The sequence below is a fragment of the Centropristis striata genome, chromosome 5 (genome assembly GCF_030273125.1).
Source record: "Centropristis striata isolate RG_2023a ecotype Rhode Island chromosome 5, C.striata_1.0, whole genome shotgun sequence".
In the NCBI taxonomy this organism is placed as follows: domain Eukaryota; kingdom Metazoa; phylum Chordata; class Actinopteri; order Perciformes; family Serranidae; genus Centropristis; species Centropristis striata.
Genome location: NC_081521.1, coordinates 33,158,104 through 33,182,367, shown reverse-complemented (window position 1 = coordinate 33,182,367; position 24,264 = coordinate 33,158,104). Strand labels below are relative to the sequence as shown.

The window sequence follows — 24,264 nt, the reverse complement described above, 5'->3', positions numbered from 1 at the left end:
GCAACTGACTGTTACACAACCTAATTGTGTGTACGTTCACAGAATCATGACATCTAAGCTTTGCTGCAGGTGCTGCCTCAGGCTTTTTGTTCTCAGTGTGGCTCATGAAAAGGTAACAGAAGTGATAGAAGTAGAACTATACACATTTGCAGGAAGTAAACAAAATATGTATTTTGTTCTAAATTATTATGATCTTAACACGCTAACACAGAGAATAAGCCTCACTAAGAAGTACATTTAAGAATTGAGAACAGCTTTCTTGAACCTTTACTTCATAAGTCACTCATGCCACTGAGATTTTTTTTCTTACAGTAATAACCTCATAATAAAGAGGGCCCATCCCCCATAAGGGCTGCATTATGTTCACCCCTACATTGTTTAAAAAAAAATGTAAAAAAGTCTGGCAGCAAAAGTTGCCTTACACCTACCGTTAAATAACAGTAAACAACCATAAGTTATTTTAGATAATTGCTTTAAAAATATAGATAATATACAGTAAATATCAATATTCAATTTTATATGATTTATTTAAAAAAAATGTACGTTCAATTTAAAGTTTTGCTGAAAAAAGCCCCCAGGGATTTGCCTAAATTTTACATCCAGCACTACAATGTGTATTTATTTATTTATTTTATTTTTACAAAGAATTCAATCTAATTTAACATTTAAGACCTATAAGCAACTAAACAATACTGTTTGAAAAATCCCTAATGTTTCATTATATTAATTTACAGAGTTCAAAGCTATTGTATGGTTAATATTTGTAATAAAAGTAATTTACTTTTTAAATGGCATTTGCACTTAATGTAGAAAAAAAACCCAAGAAAAAAACCCTGTAAAATAATTCAGTATATTTTCCATAGGATTAATCCTGAGCTGACAACCAGATTTGATGTAATGCATCTCAGATGATAAGAACTGTAAAATGTTGAGTGTGTTATTCATTCACAAATTGCTTGGTGCTAAATTTCAAATACCACCAACGTGGATGTACATTTTTTATGACATATGCCAGAGTAATACTAAGACAACACAACACGGTCATAAATCGCCAGAATAAAACAGGTGTCCTGGCTTATGTAGGTCATTATCAGTGAACCTGCTGAAAACTTGGTCGAGGTTTATTTCAGATCATGGCAGCTTTAAGTAATCGATTACCCTTCCTCGGTCCCTCCAGCCGAATGTGCAATGCATAGCAGTGTAGTAACATAAGCGGAATAAGTAATTAGAAACCACGATTAAATGCACAGTGCACATTTGTTATGTTAATTAACAACAATGAATTTGCACCAAGAAATATGAGCCGCATCGAGCTCAATTAAAACGCGGCTGATCGATCGTCAAACACATGCATTCATCTGAAGGCATGTCAGAGCAGCTTTGGTCCTACAATGATAACAATCTAATGAAAAATGGCTTCCCCGGATCCGAAAATCTAATGACCTAATATCTAATATCCACCATATTTCAGTGGTCCGCGCTCTCCACATTAAAACCGAGTGCTGTGTGGTGAATTATCACCTTCGCACAACGTTGTGCATTGCCACACGAAAGCTGCACCCAATTTTTCCCTGATATCTAGTAATAAAACACACATTTTGTCGTTATTTTGCATGAATTATTTTTTGACGTAGTTGTTATTAGCTAGCACTGCTAGCCACTCGGCGTGAACAGCCGTGTGCAGACGCAAACGCAGTTCAGCGAAGTGAAGCGATGCTAGTGACCCAATACAAGGGTACCCATGCAAAGTTGAGCTGCAACATTTTTTAGGTAGATTAAATATTTTAGCAGTGGGCTGAAACCAAAAGAAAAACTATATTTACTTTCGTGTGAACAAAGTTTGGTGCTGTAATTTTCGGGTGAACTGTTTGTGCAAACTTGCAGCAGCTTTAAATAAACGACCTCGGGATTCCAGAGCAGAGCAGAAGCTAATGTTAGCCTCCGAGCTAAAGCAGAAGCTAATGTTAGCCTCCGAGCTAAAGCCACAAGCAGGGTAGTTTCTGTATTCACAGCATGATGCTGGCAGCCTTTGCCGGGGCTGGTTGAAGACTTGTCTCGGTGCTTAATAGTTCCCCGGCTGTATACGACCACTCGCCACAGAACTCAAGTTGCTGGTTAGCTAGCTAACCATAGCATTACCCCTCTAGTTAAGAAGCTAGCTGGCTAGCTGCCTTCCGCCGAGCTGCACTTCCCCCACTCTCCCTCCAGCCGGCGAGCCGCAGCGTTGGTCCGCTACATAAAATGAAGCGACCATCAGCGTTTTGGGAAGCTGTGTGGCTGTTTGGATTTTGCTGATGTATGAAGAGACGATATTGTTTTTGTGAGGTGAGCTGTTTGTTTTCTTTTATTCTGGCCTCTTTGAACTTCTTGCAGCAGACATACCTAAAGACACATCAACCCTGACCTTAGACCGGGTAATGTTAGCTCCGCTAGCTGCTAGCTCCGACCGTACGGGGGGAGGTCTACTTGCTGGAGCACTAGCCGTATTACCTGGATGTTAACTTTAGGTTGAAATATGTCTTACGTTGGCTTTGTCCAAGGTATGATACACACAGTACCTTGTTGATATATTAGAAGTATATGTGCCCGTGTATGATTATGGATATATTTCTCGTAGTTTTGCCTCTTCGGGACACTTTGTTGCTACGTCACCATTGGTAGTTGTTGGCTTTTCCGTTGCAGCCTGTCCCCGGTGACACGGACAAGGCTATTTGCTGGAGAGAACCAACCCTTTGAAGTCGGTGTTTACATTGAGGAATAGTGCTTAGCTTTGCAATTATTCAACTATAAAAACCCATCTAGCTTTCACTGTGGCACTGCAACAAATAGCAGTGGCTGTTGGCTAACCTTACAAAGAGAAATAAGAACAAACACGTTCACCGTTAAAGTTGATTTGTAGCGTTAACACTTTTAACTGAGCTAGCAGGATGTTAAGACGTTAACTCAGCCATCATGTCATCACTTTTGCTCTGAACATTGCCAACTTCATTTTACAAACAACGCCTATTTAGTCTCATCATTAACTGTAAAATAACACCAGTTATGTTTTGTGGGACTTGGATTTGATGCTAGTTTGTTGTCGGTGAGAGTCCAGTGTTGCTGCCACGAAGATTTAAGGCTTCATAGATGCATTCATTTTGTCCAGCAGCTCAGTTTGCTTTCTGCAGCTTTTTGGTGCCATTTTCTACAAATCGTTATAATGTAGCGCCATAAATGATCCAGGGCTGGTTAATTATGCACGTATGTTGCGTTTCATGTTGGTAGTTTCGACTATAATTTTAAAGTATTAACTGTAAAACACCTTCAAAACACTCCTATATAATTTAGAAAAAAGCATCCATATGCATTGCAATTGGTTTGCTGTTTTTATTGATTGCATTCTGCTTTTTAATTTGTGATTAATTCTGCTCGGATGGGTTAAAAAAAAACCTGAAAAGCGCACTCATCTTTCGGACAGGCATCTGCTTCATGTGCAATGCATAGGAAACATTTCGAAATGTGTGTGTGTGATAACGTTCAGCTCACAGAATGATGAGTGTGATGGCACAGTTTTTTGTTTTGTAACTGGTGAAAAACACTGCAAGACTATCAGCTGGATCTATATTGCAAAGCCAGCGCCACATGCATTGTCTTCTGAAGCCATTAGATCAGGACATACAGCACCCGATCACGAATAATTGTTTATTCCCCCCCCAACACATAAAGATTTACGTTGTTATTAAATACTAGTGAGACTGTAAAGTAAAATATACCATGATAATCGAAGCTTAGCAGCTCCCCATTTAAGTGTCGCATGTTAATGGTCTTCAAACGCAAAATAAAACATGACTTCCTATTATTATCTGTGCGGATGAAAGAAATGTTCAGCCCAGTCAGTGCTGCATTGTTTGTTTTCCCAGTATTTTTGTTAATGGCGTAAATCTCACAGCGGAACTATGATGCGAGCAGACGAAGGTTCCGCACGAAAGGAGCTCCGCTGCAACAGGAAGTTCTACACACGGAAGTTGTGTTTTCTTTGTGTATCCCGATTTATGGTTGTTTTATTTGGGGAAAACACCATCTTAGTTTAATCGTTTCGTGCTTTTTCGCGCAGCAGTTTCACCGATTTGGATTATGCATTGCTGGGTAAGCGAGAACTTGAATTGTTACGGCGGTTTTCTGATTGTTGCGTCTCCTGTAAACCCCCCGCGCTGTTTTAATGAGTTTGCGAGGAAGCTCGTTTGCAATAGTGCTAACGCTGGTCAGATTAACACAAGGAAATCAACTAAAGTGGCGTCATAACTGGCATTTTTAACTTGTTTCATTGTTGGTTGGAAGTCAATATGAGAAAAGTGCTTTTGGATGGATAGGGAGGTTTGTGTGCAGTATGTTGTGGCAAAGAAATATGCATGTTTGGCATACATTTGTTATGATGATAAATCTATGTTGGCTATTGAAAAATGGCATTTTTTTATTTTGCTAATTGGGGACCTAAGTTCCTCTCAGCTGTGATTTTTTTTAAATGGATAAAACCTGAATCTCATGCAGTTAATTTTTCCCACATCATTAACATATGCAGAGATCTGATTTTATTAGATAAAATCCCCTATAAATGCACACTGAAGAGGTTTTTTTTCTTCTGATTAACACTTTGATTCCACTTGTTCAATTTTTAGATCTCTGTCAAGGAGGTCAAAATCAGTACAGGGGATGGACGAGCAGAAATCAAACTGCGAAGAAAATGACTCTGAACCAACAGGTAATGTCTTATTTTTTAAATAAAAATGTTATGGTCTTTTTTTACTTTATCTGATTATGGCAGATACAGAGGGAAAGACATGCAGGTAAAGGCTCTCAGCTGGATTCAAACTCAGGCCCCGCTGCATTGCAAGCCTTAGCCTAAGCCTTAATGATACAGATGAGCCACCAGGACGACCTACAATGTTTTATTTTTTAAAATTGTCCCCATGTCCAAATGTCATCTATTATGAATGGACACTGTCCTGCATGAGGATGAGTAATATCACAATCTGCCATTGCTCTCAACGAGATCTGCAGAACAATTTTGAATTTGTAATCATAATTTATAAGAGGTGGTAATAGAAGGTGTGTATATATATATATATATATATATATATATATATATATATATATATATATATATATATATATATATATATATATATATATACACATACACACACACATATATATATATATATGGATTTATATGGATTTGTCAAAAGACATTTATTCCCATTTTTTAAAGTCAGCTTTCCTTTTTTTTTCATTCTCTAGCTGATGATAATGCCCCTTCGAAGCAGCTTGCCTCCTCTGAGGAGGAGTCCAAAGCCCTTCCTGCTGCTGAGGATGTGTCTGGTGCTACTGCAGCCTCATCCGACACACCTGTGTAAGTCATTCATTCCAATCACATTTGATATTGTCCACACTCTTGTGGTTCATATCCCAACTAGCTGCTCATTGTTGGTTTCTCCAAAACTGAATTTTTATTTGTGTTTTGACCGTACAGAGAGAGCATTCGAGCCTGTGCGCTTTGTAACTGTGTGGAGCGGAGCTTGCATGGACAGCGGGAACTGAGACACTTTGGGCCATCTTCTGAGCGGCCGACCCTGAAGCCATCAGCTTCCTCACTGCCACAGCCCGGGAATGATGACCTGTCTTCCATTGGATTTTCAGACTCCCCTTGTCTGGCATCGCTTTTTGACGACTCAGGTTGACCTCAATATTAGCATTTTTGTAATATGAATAGGCTCTTTTTAATGGAGTTTGGATAGAAAAATGTACTGATGTTGTGCTTTTTAATGAACAGGGGGTTGTTTGGTTCATCACTGGTGTGCGGTGTGGTCGGAGGGAGTGAAGCGGATGGAGAATGAGGAGCTGGAGAATGTGGATAAGGCCGTTATCTCAGGGACACAGCGGGTAAGTGCACTGTCCATCATTTTGGATCAGATGGAATCTGGTGAGAAAATGATTCAGACTTCTTCCACAAAATCTCACTTGTTGCTGTGGGTTTGTTCCAGCTTTGCGAATACTGCAAAAGGCTGGGCGCAACCATTCGCTGCCATGCTGAGGGCTGCTCACGGTTCTATCACTTCCCCTGCTCGGCAGCCAGTGGATCCTTCCAGTCTATGAAGCAGTTGGTCCTCCTCTGTCCAGAGCACATAGACAAGGCAGAGGAGCTGGGTAAGGGAACCAGACATTTTTTCAGTAAGACCTGTGCCTTGCACAGATTACAAAAGTGATGAACAGCTGCAAATCTCACCAAACAAGCCCAAAGCTTTACGACCATATCAGAATTCGTGTAAGATAACTTGTGTGCTTCATACTCAATTTTTTAAATTGTGGAATGTACATTTTTATGCTCTTTGTTGTCATAAAATATCAGCTGCCTGCATAGTTTGAAAGATGAAAAAAGAAAGCAGCTTTTGGTTATTCATGTTGAAAAAATAAGAACTGGAAATAATATGGGCTTATGTGATTTTTCATTTTTTTATACCAATTTATATGTATTTCTATTTATTATTTATTTACAGCAGGTGAGGAGGCTTGGTGTGCAGTGTGTGACTCAGCGGGGGAGCTCACAGATTTGCTGTTCTGTACGGGTTGTGGCCAACATTATCATGCGGCCTGTCTGGAGATTGGTGCAACACCCATCCAGCGGGCAGGATGGCAGTGTCCTGAGTGTAAAGTGTGCCAGACTTGCAGGTAGGTCAAACTGCACTCTATACGATCAACTCTGATGCAGTACCTGAATGCTTTGCATTGTATTTACATAGTTTGTTTATAGGCATTTGTCCTATTTAACTTGAGCGTTTTTTCCCATTTTTAGAGAATTATATCTTTTTTCTTTTCTTAGACAACCAGGGGAAGACTCCAAAATGTTGGTATGCGATGCCTGTGATAAGGGCTACCACACTTTCTGTCTCCAGCCAGCCATGGACTCTCTTCCAACTGACCCATGGAAATGCAGAGTAAGTGACGTTTGCTGTGGGAGCCCTTACCTTTTAGAAGTCGTCTTGTCAGAAAGAGGTTTTATTGCCCAGAATATGGGAAAGGGAGACATTTTTCATGTGCTTCTTTCGATCATTTGGTTTAAATTTAACCCCCGTTGTCTTTATTGTGACAGAGGTGTCGTGTATGTACGGAGTGTGGTGTCCGTGGACTTGTGCTGCCAGGTTCGGCCCAGTGGTTTGACAACTATGCTGTGTGTGAGGGCTGCCAGCGTCATCGCAGCTCTGTGTGTGGCGTGTGCAGCAAAGCTGCCAACCCATCTGTCACTCTGCAATGCTGCACCATGTGCCACAGGTATTTTAATGCAGAAGCACAGTAGTGTTCATTTGAAGTAGCTAACGTGTGGACTTCTTGCTCATATTGTCATAAAATATTTCTTGATGATCTCTTTATTGTCTCAGGTGGGTGCACAGTGAGTGTGCTCTACTAGCAGAGCTTCCAGAAGCCAAGTGCATTTGCCTGCTTTGCAAGGAGGATCAGCAGCAGCCTGTCACTCAACCACACACAGCGGGGATACAAACCAGAGAGGCGTCTGAGGAGACTGAAGGACATGTTGATTTGGTGGAGATGACAATCCAAACAGATGCAGACATGGTGACAGAAGAGCACACAGACTTCTCAGAGGTGACACCAGGACAGAGAGCCACATCAGAGACCGGTCAGGCTGAAGACACGACTGACAAAGAGACACCCATGGAAGGTAAGTGTGAGTCAGACACGATGTAGGACAGCTTACAAAGCATGGCAGTTATCCATTTTATTAGACTAGTAAAAGAATGCAAGTTGTTTATATTGATTGCGAGTTTTGATCTCTATCCACACGGTTGAATGCCCTTATTGGAAGTTGCTTTGGATAATGTGTTAGCTAGGGATGCTCCGATCAGCATTTTTGGGGGCCGATCCGATCTCTTTCGGAAACTGAAAAACCAGCTTCATTCATGATGAGAGCAGAAAAACAGTCGCGGGTAATTTACGTCATGCGCGGAAAACAAAACAGTCTCACATAATCTACGTCTCGCAGAGAAAAACGGTCTCGTTAAGATAAAACATAAATAAATAAATTTAAAAAAATAAAAAAAAAAATAAATAAATATATATATATATATGCAATCGGCTTTTTTGATCGACACTTTGAGAGCCCACCGATCATCCTGTTTAGGGTCCATATCGGCTGATAACGATCGGCGGCTGATCAATCGGAGCGTGTCAGCTAAGTGTCAGCTAAATGTGTAATGTAACTATGTCTGAGATGTGCCTCTGAAATGACTCTTTTTGGCTTCAGGCGTGGAGTCTGCAGTTGTTGAGACAACAGACGTTGGGGACAAAATCATGGAGGACAAGCAGCAGGGCGCAACAGAAAGGTTGACTTCTGAGGCCCCAGCTGAGTCCACAGGTAAACTCAGAGCAGATTGTAAACATATTTGAAAATGGACACAGAGCAGTACGCTATTATTTTTATGATTGAATACCCTAACTAATGATAGATGTATAAATGTTTACACTAATAACCATGCATTCCTTAATCTCAAATATAGATTGTGCAACAAAAGAACAGAGAGCCTCTTGTCTACCTGCTGATGAAGAGAGAGCAGAAGAGGCAGTGGGCCAAATGACTCAAGCCACCCCTTCCCAGGACCCCACAGCAGAGACACAGTCTGCCAACCCTAAAGTAGAAGCAACAGCGGTGTCACAGCAGGGCCCTGAAAGTATGGAGGTGGAGAAGCAGGAGGCCACTCCCTCAGAGAAACAAGAAGCATCAACAGAGTTATTAAACAATGGCTCTGATGGAACAGAACCACCAAGTAAAGATCCACCAAAGTTACCAGCTTCTCCTGCCCCTGAGGACAAAACGCAACATTTGCCCATGGATAATCGTCAGGAAAGAAGTCCATGCCAGGACCCTCAGTCTCCTTCTCCTCTTTCTCTATCACTAGACACACAAGAGGCCCTCTCCTCTATGGAAATGGAGGCGAGGTTACTACCTCACTCTGAGGAAGAGGAGGATGATGATTATGACGAGCATATGAAAGGAGAAGGATTTAATGAGGACATAAAGCGGGAACTGCGGGAGCGAGAAGTCAAGGAGGAATTGCTGCTGGATGAGACGTCCAATATGAGCCACGGAGATGAGAGCAGCAGTGGCTTTCTGGGCTCTCCAGGAGAAGCCGACCCTCAGCTCTCCATGGAGTTTGGCCTCCTACCTGCTGGACGCTCGGATAACCTGCTCACTGAGACTGATGACTCGCTTCCCTTCGAACCCTTCAGAAGCGACCGAGAGAAGGTAAAGCGCAGAGGATCTCCTGGCCGCTCACGGGTCAAACAGGTAAGGTTATCATGTACAAGTTGGTCGCGATTGTCTGCTTGAACAGCTGAAATTTTGCTCTAATGCTTGTTCTTTTCAAGACAACACTTCCTAACACTGAAATGTTGTTTCCTCTGCTTGTAGGGACGAAGCAATAGTTTTCCTGGGAAGCGAAGACCTCGAGGGGGTGGTGGAGGGAGGGGGCGTGGTGGGAGGTCACGCCTCAAAGCCATGGCTTCCTGTATTGATGCTTTCTTGGTGAGCTTGCATACTATTCAGATGTCCTTTTTAAATTCTTCATTTTTTTTAAATAATGTTTTTTGTCATTGAATTACTAATTTTGGCCTGTTTATTCCCATGCTCACAGCTAAGCATGACCACAGACACTGGAGTAAGTAAGGAGGAAGATGATGAGGAAGATGACACAATGCAGAACACAGTGGTTCTTTTCTCAAACACCGATAAATTTGTCCTGCTTCAGGTACAGTTCTTGTTGTAGTGTAGCATTATGAATACCTTGTGGCACAAAACAGGGTTCGTAAATGTCTTGAAAGTTTGGAAAATGCTAAATTGTAACCGTTTTCAAGGTTAGGAAAAAGCTTGAATTTGAAAATACTCCTTGACAAGTGCTTGACCTCAACCTAATCTGGTGTTTCATCAACACAGTAACTCATGTAAGCCAAAAATCCCAAAACATTTGCACCAATTGAGTTAAGCTAGATAATGGCTAGATAAGTTCTCTGGTGATGGAAATGTTTGCAGTAGCATTTATTGTAACAATTTAGATGTGGTGATAAAGGCTTAGCTGTGTTGAAAATGCTTAAAAAGTGCTTGACATTTACTCTAAAAAAGCTGCATGGACCCTGACCACCATAGTTGCCACCTTAAAATGCAACACCAGGTGCATTTCTAACATTTATTTTTCCCTTCTCACTTTATCTCCTCTGTTTTAGGACATGTGTGTTGTGTGTGGCAGTTTTGGAAAGGGTTCGGAGGGGCAGTTGTTGGCTTGTGCTCAGTGTGCCCAGTGTTACCATCCTTACTGTGTGAACAGCAAAGTAAGCACAACTTAATTCTTTTGATTTCTTTCTTTGGTCATCACTGTATCGTGACGTAAATCCAGATAGATTAAACCTGACATCTTCTGTAGATCACCAAGACGATGCTCCGTAAGGGCTGGCGGTGTTTGGAATGTATTGTGTGTGAGATGTGTGGGAAAGCTTCGGACCCCTCCCGTCTGCTGCTGTGTGACGACTGTGATGTCAGCTATCACACCTACTGCTTGGACCCGCCCCTGCACAATGTTCCCAAGGGTGGTTGGAAGTGCAAATGGTAAGAAAAAGTAAACTCTTAGAGAACACAATGCTTTATTCAGCCTTGTAGCTTTGAATGGGGTCAAATGGAAATGAATACATATAAATTTGCATATTATGTAAAACACTCATGCCTCAGCTCTGCATTAGCAATTCAGAGGCCCATCTCTCTGCCTCTTGCTTCTGTAGCAACAGAAAAAGTATTGCACTTTTAAATTGGCATCAGCATTAGTTAAGTCTTGCACACACATTAGCTGTATATTTGTAACAAACTACTTCACTACTTGTGTGCAGGTGTGTGTGCTGTGTGCAGTGTGGCTCCAACTCCCCAGGCTTCCACTGCGAGTGGCAGAACAACTACACCCACTGTGGCCCCTGCGCCAGCCTTGTCACTTGTCCAGTATGCAGAGAGAACTTCATGGAGGAGGAGCTGCTGCTGCAGTGTCAGTACTGCGATCGGTGGGTACTGCTCATTAGAACTACACACGCACACACACCAGACACGGAAACTGAGGTGTTCATGAGACTGCAGCTAATGAAGACAAGCGGGGACTGGATTATTTATGTATTTCCCATATCATGAATTATTCCATAACATCTTTGATTTGCGGTGTGATTTGTTATGAAAAGTGCGTGTATCAGTGTATTTCTGTGTGCCTGTGCAGATGGGTCCATGCTGTCTGTGAGAGTCTGTACACAGAGGATGAGGTGGAACAAGCTTCTGATGAGGGCTTTGCATGCACATCCTGCAGCGCATATGTTCCAAAACCTGTGGGTAAGTCCCAGAACAACACTATTTTAAAATCGAACACTATAATTTCCAAAATATACACGGAGTATTCTCGTATTTACTGCTGACATGATTTCCATTTGCTTTCTCTTCTTGCTTTTTGCATTTGTACATAGTAGTAGAGTCAGCCATTATGGCTTCAATAAAGATCAAAGAGCCAGGTTGGTGGATTTTGCTTATTCATGTTTATAAGCACATTATGCACGGTCATCTAATGTTGTTTTACTGTAAGTCACTCATATTTGTAAATGTCACTTAACAGAGCCCCAGTTCTACCGGTTGGAAGGTGTGTGGCTGACTGAGTCAGGGATGTCCCTGCTTCGCAGCATCTCCATGTCTCCCCTTCACAAGAGACGGCAGCGTCGCTCCCGTCTCGGCACTCTGTGTTGTGATGGAGGTCCTGATGGGATGGATCTGAGGGAGGTCGACGATGGGGAGGATGGAAAAGGTTTGTGCACTTTCCACACGTTCAGTGCTGTGTTAACAATTTAAAGGGGTGTTTTTTCTCCTACAAGACACTGTGTAAATCTCAATGTTATCTTGTATATCTAGGTTGTGGGGAGCCCATGGATTGTGAATCCAAGATGGAGAATCATGGGAGCCCTGACAGAGAAGGTGGTGCCGAGGGAGGCGCTGAGGGCATGGCTGATTGCGATGGCCTCAAAGGAGGAGCAGAGGAGATGGATGATAGCAAAAAGAGAAAGCGGAAACCTTACAGACCTGGTGAGCTACTGAGAATTTCACATAATGTCGTCAAAGATGTCTGAGCAGCCACAAAATATTAACAAATATTTATTTGTAAATTTTACTAGGAATTGGAGGCTTCATGGTGCGACAAAGAAAGTGTCACACACGATTGAAGAAGGAATTTTTTGCCCAGCTGGCTGGAGAGACTACATTAGATGGACAGCCAATCGAGAGAACCATTGATGAAGGTTAGTAACAGTAGTAGATTTAATTTATCCAATATTTAAAAAATAGTAAAATAATGTCAGGATTTAAAAAGAAATAGTAACTACATGAGGTGGGGGTTCAGTGCTTTAGTCAGACTAAACTTTTTTGTGAATATTGTACGTTTGGGAAACTGAACTGCATGGTTATAAATGTATAGGCCCTCACCCTGATACCGATAACATCATGGATCCTAAACCAGCAGAGGGCGTTGAGGAACAGGCCAAGAAACGCAGAGGACGGAAGAAGAGCAAACTGGAGGACATGTTTCCATCTTATCTCCAGGTCAGAAGCCTCTCTATGCCACATTGCTTTAACAGGTTTTGAAACTTCAGGTAGTCGGGGACAAACTGTTAATATCTGAAATGTTTGTGATTTTCTGCAGGAGGCTTTCTTTGGGAAGACACTAATAGACTTGAGTAAGAAAGCAGTGATGATACCCCCAGGGCAGAGGCCGGGCGCATGCCTTGTCCGACCTTCATTACCAGCACCACCAGGGGTCAAAACTTCTGCCCCAGAGAGTAAGAACAGTAACTTGACCTATGACACATGAAACTCTGCAAATTATTTGTCACACTGGCTGTGGAAAAGGTTAGTACCTTTGTGACCTTTGTGCTTCTCTTTCACCAGCTGAGGATCGTGTGGTGAAAGATAATTTTCCTCTCAAGCAAGAGGGGGGTGAGGCCCCCCAGGCTCAGGGAGAAGGTGCAGGTGAGTGTCTGGTCACTTTGCTGCTGTTTTTATTGTTGTAATGTTGAGGTAACTGCAGGTTGGTTTAAAATTATGTATTTTAGGAGTTTCTGCACCATCCTCATCGCTGAAGGACCAGGCCTCAACTGATCCTCAGGACTCTGATGCAGAAAAAAGTGAAGGTATACAAGTCTTTTATTTAAGCTTTATTTAATGAGACGGTCTCATGCATCATTAACTTCGAGAAAGATTTAATACCTGATGTTTTTGTCATACCTTACATGTTTTTTCTTTGCTGAGCAGGTGTTCTGCAAGGGTTTGAGAGTCAGGACTCTGAGCAGTTCTTCAGGAAGGTTCTGGGAGTGTCAGACGGCTCCTCTTTAGGGGGCATGAAGCCCATCTTGGAGGGCAGTAAGGGAGAACTCAATCGTAGCGCTCTGCCGCAGAGAGCTCTCCTCTCAGGTGTGTACAAGGGCATGTCAGCAGATTATCATATCATTAAAAAAACATAGTTGCTGTAAAATGGATAACTTTCCAAGTACTAAGTAGTAAGGTTTAATATCAGTAAAGTTTAAGTGAAGTTTGGCTTGGAATTAAAACATGCAAAATGTTTTGCAGGGTCCCTGCCCTCGGCTGGAATGATGGATGCCTTTCCTGGCCTCTCTCAGTCACCGTTCTTTGACATGCGGTAGGAACAGTACAGAATTGGCTTGTGCTTTTTGTTTTGCAACAATCTGTAGTATATATGAGATACTAACATCTCATATGGTGTACAGGGACAGAGGAGGACTGTTCAGTCCAGATGGGGGTGAGGAAAGCCCTTGGGCCACTCCCTCAACCCCAGCAACCCCCTCCTCCCCACCGACCCCAACTGAGGCAGAGGGTGATGGACTGTCCTACAACCAGCGCAGCCTCCAGCGCTGGGAGAAAGACGAGGAGCTGGGAGAACTCTCTACCATTTCCCCTGTGCTTTATGCCAATACCAACTTTCCGTCTCTTAAACAGGATTACCCAGGTTAGTATAGAAGAGTACTGTGCCTAATGGTTTTGAAAAGCAAGGTTTATATCTCTGTTAGATATTGAATAGGAGTTTCTATATATTTCTGCTGTCACAGACTGGGCCAGTCGCTGTAAGCAAATCATGAAGATCTGGAGGAAGGTGTCAGCTGCTGACAAGGTTCCATATCTGGTAGGTTCTCTCTATAAAAAAAAAAAAGATACATTTATATAAACAATTATTTACAGCAGTAATACAATTTTAAAAGATATAGTGAATATGATCTCAACTTTTTGCTATTCTGTGTTTGAATTGCCCTTAGTGGCTTATGGTACTCTCATGCAAAAGTGCAAAGTAAACAGTTAACAAACACTGAAATATAGGGGAACCGCTTATTGAATTGCAATGAGAATGTGTATGCATGATGTTTCTGTAAAAGTATTCAACTAATATTTGTTGTTATGCAGAATGTCATTTTAAATTCTTTAATATTCTTATCTAATTTATTTCTGTAGCAAAAGGCCAAAGATAACCGAGCAGCTCAGAGGATAAACAAGGCACAGAAGGTGATCAAAGCAACAGCATCCTTTTGTGTTGTCAAGGTCAATGAAAGGTTTGGTGCCTTTCATTAGATTAGTGGTGCAGATAATTCATATGCTTCCTCTGGTCTCTCCCCCTTTTCCCACAGCAGGCAGAGAGTCAGGTGTGCAGGCCAGTCAAGACAGAAGGAGTGCGCGTGAAGACGGAAAGGCCCAGTTTACACCTCCAGATCCCTCCACCTTCAGGCTCTACATCAATCTCTTCCCAGCCCAGCTCTGCAGAAAGCCCATTTCCCTTCCCTCCAGATTCAGGATCATCCTCTGTCTTTTTCTCAGATGGACCTGTTAAGACCCCCGGGTCAGCCGAAATCCGGACAGATCCCTTGGCCAAGCTTCCTCCTCAGTCTCCCCATTCTCACTCTCACCCAACCACACCCTTCTCCCATGCTGGGGCCAGCCCCTTACAGGCCTCTTCCTCAGGTTATTCCGCTTCCGGCCCACAGGGTCCTCCTCAGGGACGGCCAGCCAGTCTTGGCCCCTTTGACATGCAACCAGGAACTCCTGGAACCCCCAGACGGGCTCAGCAGGTTGACCCCTACTTCAGATCACAGCTGCAGCAGCAACAGGGTCATCTACCACAATCACAGCAAGGCTCCCAGGAGTCTCTAGGACCTCCAGAAAGTCCTCATTCAAGAGGCGCAGGGCTTGGGGAGTCGCCCATCTTCTCACCACCCCACAATACCCACTATGGAGACCCTTTCAGAACCCAGCAAGGGATGGGGCGGCCAGAATATGGGTCATCCCCATCCCCCTCTGCTGTGGCTTCCTCACCTGTGAGCACAGGGCAGTACAGGGCTGACATGAGCGCACCTTCTCCACGCTCCTCGGCAGTTGGAAGACCTGATCTATCCACTGGCTCTCCTGCTGGGATGCTGGAGTCTGGGGACGGGTTATTCAAGGCACCTATGACACCACGGATGCACCAAGGGGAGGGTGGGGCACTTCATCCTGGAGCTTCCCCTAGCCACCACTCTGAAAGCTACAGACAGTCTCCCTCTCACCCTTTCTCTGACCCACACACTCAGCCACCACTGACTCCAAGGCCGCAGTCAGGCGACAACTGTTCTGTTGGACCCCAGAGACACCCCGTAGCTCAACAGGAATTATGCCCTAGAGTGCCCTCCAGCCCTCAGTCACAGGGCAGCTCTCAGTCTCCCCACACTCCTGGTGGCCTCTCCAATGATGCTTACTCTGTCCATTCTCCTGCTACACCTCGTTTCCAATCCCCAGACCCGTGTTCTCAGCCACCCTCAAGGCCACAATCTAGAGACCCTTTTGCTACTATACACAAACCCCCTCGTCCCTCCTCTGTCGCAGCTCAGAGCTCACCCCATCCTAACCAGCCACCTCCACCCCACCCTACCAACAGTTCCATAGGGGATCCTCTCTCTGGTAAACCGTCAGCACCTCCTACTTTCAGCCGCAGCCCCAGCACAGGAGGCTTCCAAGTGACCCAGCAGCAGAGCCAGGTGTTACCGGGTCAGATTCAGCAACAACAGGCACAAACTCAGCAGACTATGGGGGCAGACGGCTTTGCATCCAGGGTGCCACCTCCTTCTGAATCTCAAGAACTATCGGCTGTCCGCCCTCCAGACGCGCCTCATCAGCCCAATGTGCCAGGCTCGCAAGAAATGCCCGACATTTCAGCAGTGCAGGACCCTGCATTAGTTGGGCTTAGCCCCTCTGAGCTGGAGAAGCACAGACAGGTATCAAAGTATTATCCAGTGAATAGTCATGCTATTCACCTCCTCTTTGCTTTACTAATCAATGCTTCTTGTGTTTTTTAGCGACTGAGACTGAGGGAATTCTTAATCAGACAACAAATGCAGAGAAACTCCATTAGACAAGAGAAGGAGGCAGCAGCTGCTGCTGCCGGCAGTGCATCCCCTGGCTGGTCTGGAGGAGAGATGGGAGCCTTTCAACAAGATAAGGTCCACAGAGCACCTCCACCTTATCCACAGGTACACACCTCAAAACATATGCCATAGGCAATAGGGTCATTCCAGGCCAGCTCCCACAAAATTCAGAACTGTTCCTGTCATGGATATTCTTAAAAAATAATCATCTAAAAAATTCATCATTAAATATATCTGCAATGAATATTCACACTTTCCCATAAAACAGAAAATAATTATTTCTGCGAAAAAATACAATCAAATATATTATGAATTTGTCTTTTTCAAGATCTGATCTGTGGCACTCATTTTTTTCCTGCAGAACTTATAGATACACTAGTGTACAATATAATAGCAGTCCAATGTGACTAACCAGATTAATCCAGGTTTTTAGTATATTTTTATTGCTACATGGCAAACAAGGTACCAGTAGGTGCAGTAGATTCAACAAGACCCAGCATTCGTGATATGCACGCTCTTAAGGCTGTGCAATTGGGCAATTAGTTGGAAGGGGTGTGTTCAAAAATATAACTTGATCAAAATGTGGTTGCCAGAAACATTTCTTTGAAAAATTAAAGATCTTTGTTCGGATAAAACATTTTATTATTAATTTTATTCCTGTAAAAAATTCAGCAACAACTATCAACAGAAATGCAAATATTATTTGGGGTTTCCTGGATGTTCGGTTCAAATGTGTGAAACTTCACAGTCCACATGCAAAGAATCTCTGAGGGTCAAACTTTAAAAAAGAGCTTTAGGAATTTGGATAAAAGCTCTGTTTTAATGTTACATTTTCCTCTTTTTGCTTTTATTTCTTCCTTTTAGGATCGGGTTGCTGCTACTACTGCTGGACCTCAGGCTTCTGTGGCAGGGAAGATGCCCATGGCTGTTGGAGGAATGGGGGACAAGCTCATTCGCCCACCACCTACAGGAACTCCCGCCATCATGGATCCTAGTGCATTGAGGTAACCACGTTGTAAAAGTACACTCATAGTTGGTCTTGTCATTTTTGTTGCTTGCTATTTTAGTATGTTTGTAGCTGTTTAAACATCCAACTAAAAACATTCCTGAATTGTAATATTACTGGAACTCATGTGGGAATCTAACCAGCCTAGGTGCACAAATTGTTCACAGATATGGTTACTTTGCCCCAAAGAATTAATAAGCACCCTAAATTAGTCCCAGCTCTTGCATATTCAAAATTAAGTGAAATACATGTTTTTTGTTTATTTCCGTCCTTTAGGCCACCAGGGCCCACCAGACCTCAGAGCATGTTTGCCCGTCCACCATTTCCTCCTCAGTGGCAGGGTCAGGCTCCGGGACCAAGGAGGTTCCCTCAGCCAGGAATGGAGGCTATGGGCATAAGACACAATCTCAACCCTGCAGTCAACATCCAGGGTATGGAAGGCATGGCTAACCCTCACACCATGATACAGGGACATGGAGGAGAGACCATGCAGCCAGTGGGTCAAGGACCCCCACCGCAGTTCATTGAATTGAGACACAACTCACAGAGGTTGCCCCTACGACCTCAGTTTATGGCCCGTGGACCCCAGCCCAGACCACGTCTCTTTGTCCCACAACAAGAGATGCCAGCACCTTATGTTCAGCAACATCCCATAGCTCAGGCTGCTGGCATGCAAACAGAGGGAAGCAGCAACTCACAACTGCAGTTACAGCAGGGTGGACTGCCAGTTTTACTGCCTCAGCAGTCTACTGGCCCAGTAACGCAACAGCCCCACCTGCAGACAGCTACTTCCACTGCAAACATTCCTAGCACTGAGCAGCATCAGCTTCGACAACCAGGCCTAGTCACACAGCCCCAGACTGCCACGGCAGAAAATAGTGAGGAGCTGCCAGAGCCTGACCTCGAGGGGCTTGGGGATGCTCCGGGGGATGGAGGCGTGGAGGATGAGGATGATTTGGCTCTAGACTTGGATCCTGACAAAGGAGATGATGACTTGGGCAACCTGGACAACCTTGAAACCAATGATCCACATCTAGATGACTTGCTTAATAGTGATGAGTTTGACCTACTGGCTTACACTGACCCTGAACTTGACCAAGGGGACCCTAAAGACGTCTTCTCAGACCAGCTGCGGTTGATGGAAGCGGAAAGTGAAGCACCTTCATCTTCTGCTGGTTCTGCTCATGTTAAAGTAGAAGGAAAAGCTAAGGTGGAGCCAGGGCAGAAGTCTCTCAAAGCAGCCCCTGCCCCAGCAAGGGAGTCTGCTACCCTCCAGTTACCCTCAACAGAAACTGCTGATATCTCCAAGGTCAAAATAGAGGACAGAGGTATGACCCCTCAGCTGCATCCAGGACAAACTGTGACGAAAGATGAAATAGGAGAGGCTGTGTCGATGCTTCTTGGTGGCACCACACCATCAACCAAGCCTGAACAACCAGAAAACCAGTCCACTTCACTCAGTTCTGTTAGATTAGGGGGACTTCCGTACCCCCTGCCAGGCCACGGTGATGCAATGCCTTTTCCTCAAGCAGCTCCACATGCAGATATTGGTGATGATCCATTGGGGCTGCCTGACGTAGGGGGACAGCACTCCCCTGCTGTGGATTTGGCAAAGGTAGAGAGCTCTTTAGATGGTGAACTGCCCCTTCTAATACAGGATCTGCTGGAGCATGAGAAGAAGGAACTACAGAAGCAGCAACAGCAACAACAGCTGAGCTCCCTCCACCAGGGAGGAATGGCACCTCATTTTCCTGGTCTCTCAAGTCAACAGCCGAACCCACAGGCACCTGGACAGATAATGCTGCCACAACACCATCGTCCACCACCGCAAGGAATGATGGCTCAGCCAGGGATGGTACCGCGTGCTCCACACATGTTGCAGCAGCAGCAGCAGCAAAGGCTTATGGGAGCTGGAATGGCACCCCCACCTCACATGAACATGGCCCAGCAGCAAGCCATGGTGAGGATGGGGCAGCCAGGGATCCATCCAGGTGTAGGTCATCAACCACAGCCACAGCCAGTGGTTAAACCACCTCTGGCCAACAACTTCTTCCCAGATAAAGGTAAGCGCTGTGTCTCAACACTGTCATCACTCTACAGAATTATGCCCTTGTTCTACTTTATCAACACACTTGGTCTTGTACTTCTATTGCAGATTTAGACAAATTTGCAGCTGATGACATCTTGGATCCCATTGCCAACGCAAAGATTGTGGCACTTAAGGGTATCAAAAGAGTTTTAGCCCAGGATCCAATGGTTGTCCCCACTGGCATTAACAGGTACTTTCTTTTGTTGTGCAAAACATTTACAGAATAGTAGACATTTTTTGGTTTTAAGTTTGGTCAGTATGTTAACAGTTATCATCTTATTTTGTATATGGAAATATCTCAATGGAAATAAAATAAATGTGTCTGGCTGCTTAAGGAAGATAGTGAGGTTATTGCATTGGGGTTATTTTTACATAGCTATTGGTGCATGATGCTGCACCAATATTAAATGCAATGGATATAGAAGGGGACACTGCATTGCAACATTACATAAACTTAAAAAACAATGAGGTGATACATACATGGCTGAAACTCTGTAAACCAGTAAGTGGAGCTCAACTGCTAAGAGAGCAAATGATTCAGTGACAATGGTGATTTATTAGAGTTGGTTCACTGAAGATTTTTTGCTACCTTTCATACATGTACTAAACACCTTTACTAAAGAGTCTGTAATGTTACTGGCACGACTGTTTGCTCAGGCAGATGCTAAAGATGCTCAAGATTGTTCTCCATTCCTCCAAAGGGAGTGACCTAGTATGCAGCAGTGTCAAATGTTTACTGTCTAATGTAATCTAGTATCATCACAAGTTATCCATCAGGTGATGGTAATCTCATGGTAATTTTGAAACTTTGTTTGGATACTACATTCACTTACAGACCATTGTATAATACATGCAGGCATGTTAATATGTTTTGTGTTTTGCTTTCTCTCCAGGCAACAAGTTTCTCTGCTTGCTCAGAGGCTGGCCTCTGCCCCGGGTACAGATCCAAATCAACTTCCATCTGTACCTACAAAGGTATGCTGTCTTCCTTGTCAGAAGTGATTGTTTGACTTTCATTTTAAATGTTATGTAGCCGATTTAATTACAAGCATTTCTTTTTGTGTTTAGGAGGGAGAAACAAGTGATCCTACCCAGTCAAGACCTAACCCTCCCCAGTTTGTGCAAGGAATCATCAGTATGTTTTACCATTACTGCCTTTTGTTAAAAATGTATTTTGTCATGAGGAAATGTTCTATTGCCGTTTCAATACTCTGTTATGTTTGTCTTAATTTACCCTCTTCTGTTAATAGATGAAGCAGAACAACATCAATATGAAGAATGGCTCCTGCACACCCAGCAGTTACTCCAAATGCAGTTGAAATTCTTGGAGGAACAGATAGGTGTTCACCGTAAATCACGCAAGGCACTGTGTGCAAAGCAACGCACTGCAAAGAAAGCTGGCAGGGAGTTTGCTGAGGCAGATGCAGAGAAACTAAAGTTGGTGACAGAAGAGCAGAGCAAAATCCAGAAACAGCTTGACCAGGTGTGTGCATTTTAAAAAAAACCCTGATAAAGACAGCATTAACTTTTTTATTAAAACTTTACATGTCAAGTTTTCAAGTGCTGCTACTGTTGACATGTTTGTAAATTCATATCTGTTTATAATTGATTTGTTCTAGGTACGCAAGCAGCAGAAGGAGCATACCAATCTAATTGCAGAGTACAGAAGCAAGCAACAGCAGCATCAGCAAAGCTCAGGTATTCTTACCCCAGGTCATTCTGCACAGGGGCCTCCTCCGCACATGTTTCCCAAGATGCCTGGCCAGATGATGATGGGCCAACAGGGAACACCAGTAATGGGCCAGCACCCTGGTGTAATGCCCCAAGGTGGGATGCCTGTCAGAATGCCCCAAGGGCAGCCCTTTATTGGTGGAGCCCAACCCCAGCTTCCTGGAGCCAGTGGTGCTAGGGCCCCATGTCCTCCTGGGGCTACAACTGGATTCTTCCCACAGGGGCCTGGAATGCAAGCTGCAGACCCCAGGCTCCTCCAAGAAAGACAGCTTCAACATAGGATGCAGATGGCAAAGCTCCAGCAACAACAGCAACAGCAGCAGCAGTTGATGATGGGCCAGCAATCAATGCCACACCCGAATCAACAGCCTGGTCTAATTTCTCAGCCACCGTCTGCTATGATGGGCAACCCACTTATGGCTCAACAACAAGCAAACAATCAACAAGGAATGCTATCCAACCAGGCCAATCAGCAGGGCATGGTGCAGGTTCAACAAGGAATGGTTGGAGGCCAGTCTGTGGCTCCACTGCCACAGACCCTCTCAGGAGGCCAGCCTATTAATCATGCTCAAGCCATGATGGCAGTTCAGCCAGGAATCATGGGGAACCCGGCAGTTGCAGCATCACAGCAGCAAAGGCCTCAGCTGATGATGGGCCAGCAGGGAATGGTTGGCTCTCCAGGTCACCCTGGCCTCAGGGGTCCACAGGCCCAATTGACTCCACAACAACAGAACATTCTGGCCCAACGTATGCTAGCATCTCAGCAACAACAGCAACAACAACAACAGCAAAATGTTGTGAAGAATTTGGCCCACCTTCAGCAGCAGCAGATGGCACAGCAAAGACAACAAACACAGTTGATCGGTCAGTCCAGCCAAGAGCAAGTAGTGCTCTCCCAACCCTCTACCCCACAGATGGGCTCCTCGCCTTCAGCTGGAAGTATCACGCCCCAGCCACAGGGAGCTACAGAAAACCAAAACTCAGGCCCCAAAGAGGGTGGGATTCTGAGCCCTGATTCAAGAACACCACCACAGCAGAGTGGACCCTCCACTCCCAATCAGATGTCTCAGCTAAACTCTGCAAATGATCATAAAACTGACATGGCACGACAGCAATTACAACAGCAGCAGCAGCATCAAAACCAGGCTTATATGACACAGCAGCAACAACAATCAAATCCTCAGTCTGTGCCTGAACAACAAGCAGGGTTGATTGGAAACCAACAGCCTGGTATGCTTCAGCAACACCAGCAACAACTTCCGCTAACTCTCCAGAGGCAAGGTTCCATCGGTGTTGACAAGCCCAATTTGATGACCATTAAAGAAGAAGGGAAACCAAATGATTTCTTAGCTCAGCAGCAACAGCATCAAACCGTTCAAAATGCCATGCAGCAGTCACAAGATCCCAACATCCAGCAGCAGATCATAGCCCAGAACCATCCCGGCCAGCCTCAGCCTGTTGTGATGGGCCATAGTCCACAACAGCAAGCCCTCATGGCCCAGCAGCAAAAACAGCAGGCCATGATGGGCATGATGAGAGCCCAGCAGCAAGGGATGATGGTACAGAGACCTCTGGTTCCACCTGGACAGGTCCGCACCCCAATCAACATTCAGGCTATTATTGCTCAGAATCCTCAGCTCCGCAATCTTCCCCCAAACCAGCAGATTCAGCACATCCAGGCCATGATTGCCCAGAGGCAGCTCCAACAGGGACAGATGCTGCGGATGTCAATGGGTCAAGGCCAGCAAACACAGTTGAGGCCTCACATGCCTCCAGGACAGATGCCACAGGTTGTGCAGCAGATGCCATATGGAGCCATGGGGAAGCCAGGAGCAGTGGGCCCACAGCAACAGCCAGGCATGTTGGGCCAACAACCTGGTGTTGCTCCCCAGATGCAGCAGGGGATGATGGTCTCTGGACAACAACAGCCACAAGTAGGAGACATGATGCAGCAACATATGAGAGGCCAGGTCCCAGTGCCACCTTCCCCCATTGATCAGAGCCGTATGGTAAGGCCAACATCTCCACGTCAGCCAATAGTCAATTCTCCGGGGCACGGATTTAATCAGGCTATGGGAATGCGTCCACCCACTCCCAACCAGAATCAACAGGCAATAATGGCAGCTGCAGCAGGTCGTATGCAAGGTTCTCCATCCCATGCATATTCTCCAAGAGGTCCCTTTGGCATGAGTCCAGCCCACCCAGCCTCACCTCATTCATCCCATGTCTCTTCACCATCTATGGCTGACAGTAGGGCTGGAAGGGGGAGTCCGTACAGCCATGTCAAAGCATCTCCACTCAGGTCACCTGGAGCCAAGAGTCCCCTTGATTGTCCCGGACTAAAAGTAGAAGCTCAGACATCAGGCAATGAGACATGTCACTCAGTTATTCCCAATGGTCCACAAAAAGACATGAATATTCAGCAAAGGTCACAGCAAGTCGCAGAGAGCCATGGGCCTCAAACACAACATGGCTCCAGACCAGGGGAGCTGTGTAAGATGACCCTACAGAACATCAAACAGGAACCAAGAGAAGTGCAGTGTGATGGTGCACCAGAGGCTCATCCTGGGGCGATAAAGCGTGAAGCAATGGGTGAGGCAGTAACTTCTGGGAACAACACCAGCTTTATTAATGCTGGAAACATGGCTGGAGACCATGGGACACAAGGCCCCAGATCTGAGACTGGACAGCAACTACTTCAGAAACTCCTGAGAACGAAGAACCTTCAGCTTGGTGCTCAGAGGCCCTCTGAGGGCATCCACAATGAGATTAATGGCCACATCAACAGCAAACTTGCAATGTTGGAGCAAAAACTTCAAGGGACTCCACGAAATATGGAGGTATGTTTTTCTTTAGTGCATTAATTCTAAATACTTTCATCATGTTGTGGTTCATGGGGAGGGAGTCTTTTATAACTTCTCTTGACCCT

The 24,264-nt window shown here is 44.6% G+C and overlaps 1 protein-coding gene across 1 annotated transcript in view; it reads left to right on the top strand.

The window, feature by feature from the left end:
• The first annotated feature begins 1,618 nt into the window (after positions 1-1,618).
• The window catches only part of kmt2d (lysine (K)-specific methyltransferase 2D), a 31,988-nt gene continuing 9,342 nt past the window's right edge, over positions 1,619-24,264 (top strand). The window contains exons 1-40 of the mRNA XM_059332356.1: positions 1,619-2,325; positions 4,656-4,738; positions 5,278-5,389; positions 5,510-5,712; positions 5,810-5,919; positions 6,021-6,183; positions 6,534-6,705; positions 6,857-6,971; positions 7,127-7,305; positions 7,413-7,711; positions 8,294-8,404; positions 8,547-9,334; positions 9,458-9,571; positions 9,681-9,794; positions 10,267-10,371; positions 10,464-10,645; positions 10,921-11,085; positions 11,292-11,401; positions 11,533-11,577; positions 11,679-11,864; positions 11,969-12,139; positions 12,229-12,351; positions 12,528-12,652; positions 12,753-12,888; positions 12,998-13,078; positions 13,162-13,239; positions 13,361-13,519; positions 13,676-13,745; positions 13,834-14,072; positions 14,173-14,246; positions 14,570-14,620; positions 14,743-16,359; positions 16,441-16,614; positions 17,374-17,513; positions 17,792-19,578; positions 19,671-19,794; positions 20,498-20,579; positions 20,673-20,739; positions 20,855-21,087; positions 21,224-24,175. Of these exons, the coding sequence (XP_059188339.1) occupies positions 4,690-4,738; positions 5,278-5,389; positions 5,510-5,712; positions 5,810-5,919; positions 6,021-6,183; positions 6,534-6,705; positions 6,857-6,971; positions 7,127-7,305; positions 7,413-7,711; positions 8,294-8,404; positions 8,547-9,334; positions 9,458-9,571; positions 9,681-9,794; positions 10,267-10,371; positions 10,464-10,645; positions 10,921-11,085; positions 11,292-11,401; positions 11,533-11,577; positions 11,679-11,864; positions 11,969-12,139; positions 12,229-12,351; positions 12,528-12,652; positions 12,753-12,888; positions 12,998-13,078; positions 13,162-13,239; positions 13,361-13,519; positions 13,676-13,745; positions 13,834-14,072; positions 14,173-14,246; positions 14,570-14,620; positions 14,743-16,359; positions 16,441-16,614; positions 17,374-17,513; positions 17,792-19,578; positions 19,671-19,794; positions 20,498-20,579; positions 20,673-20,739; positions 20,855-21,087; positions 21,224-24,175 (11,805 nt within the window). The 5' untranslated portion in view covers positions 1,619-2,325; positions 4,656-4,689. The remainder of the gene's footprint in view (positions 2,326-4,655; positions 4,739-5,277; positions 5,390-5,509; positions 5,713-5,809; positions 5,920-6,020; positions 6,184-6,533; positions 6,706-6,856; positions 6,972-7,126; positions 7,306-7,412; positions 7,712-8,293; positions 8,405-8,546; positions 9,335-9,457; positions 9,572-9,680; positions 9,795-10,266; positions 10,372-10,463; positions 10,646-10,920; positions 11,086-11,291; positions 11,402-11,532; positions 11,578-11,678; positions 11,865-11,968; positions 12,140-12,228; positions 12,352-12,527; positions 12,653-12,752; positions 12,889-12,997; positions 13,079-13,161; positions 13,240-13,360; positions 13,520-13,675; positions 13,746-13,833; positions 14,073-14,172; positions 14,247-14,569; positions 14,621-14,742; positions 16,360-16,440; positions 16,615-17,373; positions 17,514-17,791; positions 19,579-19,670; positions 19,795-20,497; positions 20,580-20,672; positions 20,740-20,854; positions 21,088-21,223; positions 24,176-24,264) is intronic.